This window comes from Mesitornis unicolor, unplaced genomic scaffold (genome assembly GCF_000695765.1).
Source record: "Mesitornis unicolor isolate BGI_N332 unplaced genomic scaffold, ASM69576v1 scaffold16257, whole genome shotgun sequence".
Classification (NCBI taxonomy): Eukaryota; Metazoa; Chordata; class Aves; order Mesitornithiformes; family Mesitornithidae; genus Mesitornis; species Mesitornis unicolor.
In genome coordinates, this window is record NW_010198529.1 from 2,458 (window position 1) to 10,206 (window position 7,749).

The 7,749-nt window shown below is 41.5% G+C and overlaps 1 protein-coding gene across 1 annotated transcript in view; it reads left to right on the forward strand.

Moving 5' to 3' along the window:
* Positions 1-7,673, forward strand: part of CIITA (class II, major histocompatibility complex, transactivator) — a gene marked incomplete at both ends in the record, with an annotated part of 8,498 nt that extends 825 nt beyond the window's left edge. Inside the window, 8 exons of the mRNA XM_010189177.1 lie at positions 19-1,403; positions 1,511-1,684; positions 2,394-2,465; positions 3,666-3,746; positions 5,349-5,441; positions 5,775-5,858; positions 7,030-7,113; positions 7,590-7,673. Coding sequence (XP_010187479.1) covers positions 19-1,403; positions 1,511-1,684; positions 2,394-2,465; positions 3,666-3,746; positions 5,349-5,441; positions 5,775-5,858; positions 7,030-7,113; positions 7,590-7,673 — 2,057 coding nt within the window. The remainder of the gene's footprint in view (positions 1-18; positions 1,404-1,510; positions 1,685-2,393; positions 2,466-3,665; positions 3,747-5,348; positions 5,442-5,774; positions 5,859-7,029; positions 7,114-7,589) is intronic.
* Between the last annotated feature and the right edge of the window lie 76 nt (positions 7,674-7,749).

Here is a 7,749-nt window from a genome sequence, read left to right on the forward strand (position 1 = left end):
AAAAGCATTCTTGTTCAGAAGATCTGCCAGGACTGGTCCAATGGAGAGTTTTCTCAATTTGAATTTGCGTTTTGGTTTGACTGCAAACAACTAAGCTTGCCTGAGAAGCAATACAGCTTGAAGGATCTGCTTCTTGAATTTTTCGTTAAACCTCAAGAGGGAAGCAAAGAGATCTTTGAGTATATACTGCAAAATCCTGCAAAAGTCCTTCTGGTTTTTGATGGTTTTGAAGGGTTGCATGATCATGAGAATTTTCCTCGTTGCTTGGCCAGCCAGCCTGAAAAAGACTTGTGCAGTGTAAAGGAGCTGATCTCAGGACTCATCCAAAAGAAGATACTCAATGGTTGTACTTTATTACTTACAGCAAGACCCAAAGACAAGGTGTACCAGTATGTGTCCAAAGTGGATAAGACCATTGAAATAGTAGGATTTTCCCCTCAGCAGAGAGAATTATACATAACCAAATACTTCGAAGGATTGCCCTACTGTGATAACGCACTGAAATTAATCAAAGAGTGTGAATACTTGTTCAGTCATTGCTACAGCCCTGTTATGTGTAGATTTGTTTGTTTTCTCTGTGAGACTGTACTTGAAATGGGAGACAAACACCTTCCTTCAACTCTTACTAAAAAGAAATTCGTTCAGCAAAAGATAATAACTATGCAAACAGATGGTACAGCCATGGAAAATCAAGAGAGTCTCGCTACGCTGGCCCGTACAGCCTGGTATCTTGGAGAAAAGCACCAAAGTGCCATGAAAAGTGATCTTCTTCCTTCTAAGAAAGTTAAAGAGTTTGCTCTGAAATATGGATTTTTCCTGCCATTTGCATTCCCCAAACATTCAGATACTGGAGAAGAGGAATTTGGGAGCACATTCTCTGACTTTGTCATTCAGAATTTCTTGGGTGCGCTTCACCTTATGTTAGCAGAAGAGACCAAGGATAAAAGTCTAACAAAGTACCTGTCCTTTCCATCCAAGAAGAAAAAACCTTATAACTGGTTAGATTTAACGCCTCGGTTTTTGACTGGATTGTTGTTCCTCCAGGATGACTCCTGCTTCTGCTCCCTTTCAAATAGGGATGTGAAACAATCAACCAAGAAGCAGAAAACACTCCGGAAATATATTAAAAGGCTGCAGATAAATGAGCTCTGTCCAGAGAGGTTACTCGAGCTTTTACATTGTATTTACGAAACACAAAACAATTACCTTTTTCAGCATGTGGCCTTAAGGCTCAAACCAGACCTGTCTTTTCTGGGCATAGTTCTTACACCGCCTGATGTCTATGTACTGCGCTCTGTTTTTAAAAGGTCAAGTAAAGAGTTTTCCTTGGACTTGCGAAACAGCAGCACTGACATGCAAGGGCTAAAAGACTTGGTTGGCCTAAAGAATGTGTCATCGTTCAGGTTGGTCATTCTCTGTAGACAGCAGTGCCTAGGGCTTCGTGTAGGTGACACTTTCATGCACAACAGCAGTTGTCTCTGTTGATTTCATGTGTTTTGTCACTTCACAGGGCCTCCCTCAGCGATACCATCAGGCTCTGGAAGTCTTTAGAACAGACAAAAGACTATGAGCTGCTGAGAGCATCAACAGAGAAATTTGTTCTTGATCCCTTTAAGGCCAAGACAATGAAGGACATCAGTGACCTTTCAGACCTTGTAGAGATGCAGGAGAAGACGATCAACTGGTATGCTCATTTACGATCAAAAGTCCTCTGAATATACTAGCGATTTAAGAAAATGGGAGTTCGCTGAGAGTGCTGGAGAATGGAGTCCTCTGCTCGCCCAAAGGAGAAGTAACTAAGGCAGTACAAGCTCTTCCAGTTGCTTTCAGTTACAGAACTTGGGCTAACTGGTATTTAGCACCTCGGCCATAAATGAAGGCTTGTTTTGCATTGGTCACAAATGACCTGAGTCAGTCCTTTAGCTCAGGAGGTAAAAGCTTGTGTTATGTGAACTGGAAACCCTGTGTTTCACTCTTGCTCATGATGTGGCTAGGGGATTGGTTGCAATTAAAAGCATAAGTGAAGTATTTTGGTTGTTTGGGGTTTCTTTAATAAAAATTGTGGCTGCCGTTTTAACAAGGGCAGAGTATTTTGATTACAATATACACAAAATAGGTTTCCTGTTTGACAAAAAAATACTTGACTTAGAAGAATGTATTTTTTGGTTTTATTGGACAAAGAGCAAATGACCGCACTATGAAAGGCAATTATCAGCTTGAAATTAATTGAATTAAGAAAGGTTGTAGCAGAAGTTATTCTGGTGTTTTCTGGTTCCTCAGTTAATGCAGCAGTGGTTTATTTCCTGTAAAAGTTTAATAAGAAACTATTTTTCAAGCACTGTTTTCATTGCTAAAATATGTCTCATACTTTGGTTCTACTGTGATTTATTTAGCGTGCAAGATGCATCTGGTTGCAGCAGCTATGAAATTCCTGCTATCAAAAACCTCAGAAAACTAGAGTTTGCGTAAGTGTTACACCACTCTGTCGATTGAGATTTGATTACATTTAAGACTGAGAAGAGTCATGGATATTGGCTACTGTCATTGAACTGATACATGGTTGGTTTATGGTAAAGCAATAAGTAAACCCCATTATTTCTCTTTTGCTTTTCTCAACGAGATTTATTAAGTTACGGCCAAAATTCAAAACACATCATTTCTGGCTCCTGCAGTGATACAGCTCAATCAATTTTGTTTGATTTTACTACAAGTTAGCTCCTTATCACCAGATGTAGATATTGTGTCACCGGGTATAAAATATCTTGATCGTGATCCAGCTACCTGGAAATATTATTTCCCTAGAAATACTCAACTTTCTATCAGAATCTTCTGATGTAATTTGCTGCCCTATCAGAGCTTAGGCCATGAGATAATAAGGTCAGAGAGTGCCTCCCAAATAAAATACTCAGCACCATTTTTCTGGAAGAAGATTGACTTGGAAACACTGACTTGAAAAATGAGGTGTAGCAATGTTTCTTTTTTCCCCCCAAACTGTAAGCAGCCTCCGAGTCTATTCTATTGCTTAAAATATCCTGTCATAGGATTAATGAATGTGTGAATTAATCTGGGCAGAAACTGCAGTGGTGCAGCGGAAAACTCTCATCAGGTCTTCATCTGTTTCCTACTCTTCACATCTGACCCGGTCCAGAACTGCTGTGCTTGGCCTCACTTCTGATTTTATGCTGCTTCCACTTCTCATTTCCTCTCCTACTTTCTCCTTATTTTATTTTTTTTTGTTAAAATTCTGATCTTTTTAGCTTGGCTACACTTGTTGTGATACCAAGGAAACTCCCAATAAGAGGTCAGCATCTGAGGGACAAGTGCTTGGAGCTGAAATATTGAAGTTCAATTTATGCTTTTAGCTGCAGTAAAATGTTGACCTCAAGTCAGTCTGAATTGCCAATAGTTGAGAGAAAAAAAATAATCTCCGTTATGAAGATTATATGACTTAAAATGTAAAACCTGAAAAATCCTTAGCCTTGTGGGGTCCTATCTGGAGGCTTCAAAGCAGAAATCCTTGCTGCAGATTGTAGGGGAGGGTGGCTTCTGAGGAGTGTAAACTAGCCTGCATTTGGGGCTGCAGGGGAAGAAGTTCAAAATTCAGAACTTCTGCTGTTTCTGAGCATATGAAAAAAACTGTGGCATTTATATTTCTTCTATTCCAGGCTGGGTCCAGCATGTGGCCTACAAGGATTCCTAAAACTCGTGGAAATTCTTGCAGCATTTCCATCACTTAAGCATTTAGAGTGAGTAATGCTAAGGCTTCACTTTACTGTTGCTCCTCAGCAGCCCTTGATGATCTCCCTGCTGAGGAGCGGCTGAGGGAGCTGGGGCTCTTGAGCTTGGAGCAGAGGAGACTGAGGGGTGCCCTCATTCATGGGGATCCATTTGGAAAGGGCGAGTGTCAGGAGGAAGGAGCCAGGCTCTGCTCTGGGATGTCCAATGCCAGGACAAGGGGCAATGGTCCAAGCTGGAGCACAGGAGGTTCAAGCTGAACATGAGGACAAACTTTGTCAGTGTGAGGGTCCAGAGCATGGCCCAGGCTGCCCAGAGAGGTTGTGGAGTCTCCTTCTGTGCAGACACCCAAAGCCCTGGCCGTGTTCCTGTGTGACTGCTCTGGTGATCCTGCTCTGGCAGGGGTTGCACTGGGGGAGCTTTTGAGGTCCCTTCCAACTCCTGATATTCTGTGATATTCTGTGACAGGGGAGCTCATGTACCCAAGAAACATTTTATTTGCCAGGAAGAAGACTTGCTTTGCTGAGCAAACTGAACAACAAAACCATTCAAAGAGGAACTCAGATGTGTCTGTCCCAGGAGAGAACAGGCTCTCTCCTGAACCAGCAGCAGTGTTACTTCTGGGGGTTAACGTCAGTGTTTGTGCCGGGGCTGTGCACCTTCTGGTGTCAGACGTCCCGAAATTCTGGTAGAGCCTAAGAGATTGAGCTTTGTGGATTTGATTAATACAGAGGGTATTAAAAAGTCATACTCGGCTGGTTTTGTTCTGCCCGCATATTTTCACACAGTCTTTGTCCCTTCCTGTACCAGGAGCAGTATTAGAGTTTTTAAGAATTCCTGTTGCTATTTATTCACTTGTATCCATGACAAACCAGCTGTCTCTGCATTTTAAGCTTCTTTATGTAGTACAATTGTAGTCACAGCAGTGAATATTCTGCCGTCATCTCTGCAGGAAGATTACTGCATTTTGAGAGGGTTTTGGCCTTACCGCCTCAGCCCATTTGCCATTTTTTCTGTATTGTATCTGGCTTCTTCGTGATATTTTGGGAAAACAATAAAGCTCTAAAATTGGAATGAGTCTGATGTATCCCAGCATTGTCTGTCAGATTAGAAGGGGATCCAGTGTTTAAAATTGTGACTATCTAAAATTCTTTCCATCTGGATACCCGACTGAAGAAAAACTTCATTTCTAATGCTCCCTGTCTGGAGAAGGAGCTGTTTAGGCAGGGATTTACAGCATCTGCTGAGTTCTGTAGGCTCTGTATTTCTGTGTGCACAGGAAATTTCATTTCAGCATAGCTGGAACACAGCTATTTCATAACCATTTTAATAATCTTCAGTGTATGGTGGAAGCAAGGCATTAAGTGCTACCATTTGCATATCAAAGGAAATGGGTCAAGCTATTCAACTAGTAAAAGAAAAAATCTTAGGCTGTAAATTTGGAAAGCAGAAAGCTGCTTATTAGTGAAGCTGTGATTTGTGTGATGCTTCTTGCTGATTGAGGCTACTTCAGAGAAAGAGCTTCTAAAGATAGATAGAGTGGTCTTCGAGGTGAATAAACCACAGAAATTTAGATTAAAAGTGAAGCTAATTCTCCCTTTGTCACCATCCAGCCTTGATGCACTGAGTGAAAATGGCATTGGAGATGAAGGAGCAAAGAGTCTATCTGAAGTCTTTCCAACTCTGACATCATTGGAAACATTAAAGTAAGTGCAAGGTTAAACAGGTCTGGGAAATTTTGGAAATAAATAGATTAAACCTAGAGCCTTAAGAGACTGTGTGTTAACAACTATGGGTGTAACTAACCCATGAGCATGGAAGACCAATGAGTCCCTGTACATAATTATCTGTGCCCTCATTAGAGAAATAGGTTAACCCTGTGGCGATTCCTCATTTCCCATCAAGGGCCATAATTTGTCTTTTCCCCTGAATTTCATCTAAATAGACTGTCCAAATAATATGAAAAAGACATAAAAAATGAATTTTCCCCACACTGTAATAAATGTGCTCAACTAACAAAGCAATCTCACTTGCTGTAGCTTATCACAGAACAAGATAACAGATGTGGGTGCGGAGAAACTGGCCACAGCTCTTCCATCCTTGTCTTCATTAAAGACACTAAGGTAAGTAGCTGTACCCTGTTGAGTTGTTTTGTACAACACACCTTGCTATAGCTGTCAGAAATTACTGAACATGGAACAAATGCGCACACTGTGCAGCAGCGAAGCTTTTGACCACAACCTTGATAATACCTTTAGAGAGATGAGGAGAGAAAAGTATGACTGAGTGTAGACGTACAGAAGGGTACCTAAGAAATATAATGAGGACTGCACTGATTTTTAAATCCAATCCATAATACCCACTTATGAATAATACCCTGTACAAATGTGCACCCGGGGCTGTGATCTGCAGCTTGCTAAGCGCAGTGCTAAGCCCTAAGGCAGCAGTGAGGGGTGTGTGTTTGCTGATATGGGACCAGTGGTCCCTCCCATTTCATTAAAATAGCTGGTATAGGCTTGGAGGAAGTGTCTCAGTCAGGAATGCAGGTAACATAGTGTGCAATTCTGGAATAATTTGCTCACATGGAAATCTTTTGAATGCTGTGCCCCAAGTCTTTGAGCTTCATTTTCTTGCAGATTTTTGATTTGCTCTTCTCACTCAGAATCTAGACCTGTTTTTGTTGTAGCTGTACTAGCTAAAGAAAGGAAGTAGCTATTTGCCTTACTTGATACAGAAATTATGAAACTGTGTTTTAAACATTAACCACAAATAGATGTGGGTAAATTGGAAGTTAAGATCACAGAATGGTTTAGGTTGGAAGGGACCTTAAAGCTCCCCCAGTCCAGCCCCTGCCATGGGCAGGGACACCTCCACCAGCCCAGGCTGCCCAAAGCCCCGTCCAACCTGGCCTTGAACACTGCCAGGGAGGGGACATCCACAGATTCTCTGGGCAACCTGTGCCAGTGACACCACACTAACAGTACCATCACAGTAAAGAATTTCTTCCTCATATCCAGTCTAAATCTCCCTTCTTCCAGTTTAAAACCATTCCCCCTTGTTCTATCGCTACCTGCCCTGGTAAAAAGTCCCTCCTAAGCTTTCCTGTAGGATCCCTTCAGGAACTGGAAGGCTGCAATAAAGTCCTCCCCGGAGCCTTGTCCAGACTGAACAGCCCCAGCTCTCTCAGCTGGTCCTCATAGGGCCCAACTGTATCTGAAGTTGCTTGATCTACTACATAATCTGTTCACATTATCCATTATTCAATTGTGCTTATACTGGTTTGGTTTTCTACAGCTTATACAATAACAGCATTTGTGATTTTGGAGCAGAAAATCTTGCGAAAGTTCTTCCTGCAATGGCTTCTTTAAGAGTGCTAGAGTGAGTATGAAATCTTTTGAGACGGCTGAGCAAGCTTACTTGCCTAGATACTGTAAATTCAAATCCACCATGCTAGGGGGAGAGGAGACAGAATTTGAGGAAGAATATTTCAGCGAAATTTCACGGGGAAAATGTGCTTATGCAGAGTCCAGATAGTCAGTGGTTAGAAAGGATTAAGGAGCAGTTCACCAGAAAACACAGAAAAATTGTTTTAAGGTGGAAGAGTAGGGTCATGGGGAGCTAGAGAAGGACCTCAGCTGCATAGAATAAGGAAGCCTCGGATGAACTAAATGAAGTTCTAGTTTGACCTTTTGAATATTTTATTACAGGCTTTTTGAATCAAGGATCTATTTTGGTTTTTTCCTTTCTCCCCCCATGCAGATAAACCCATATAATATTTTTGATTTTTAATTAAATGTTCGATTTTACTGCTACATGATGTGCCCTAGATTAACACAGCTTTTTTTTCCCCTCAGAGTTCAGTATAACAAAATAACTGGAGTTGGAGCCCAGCAGCTGACTGACAGCTTACGAAAATGTCCCCATATAAAGAAGTTGGTGTAAGTTTTCATACATTGTTTGCTGCATCTTCATTCTGTAAATGGTTCAGTTGGTGACCAGTCACAAGTGGTGTTC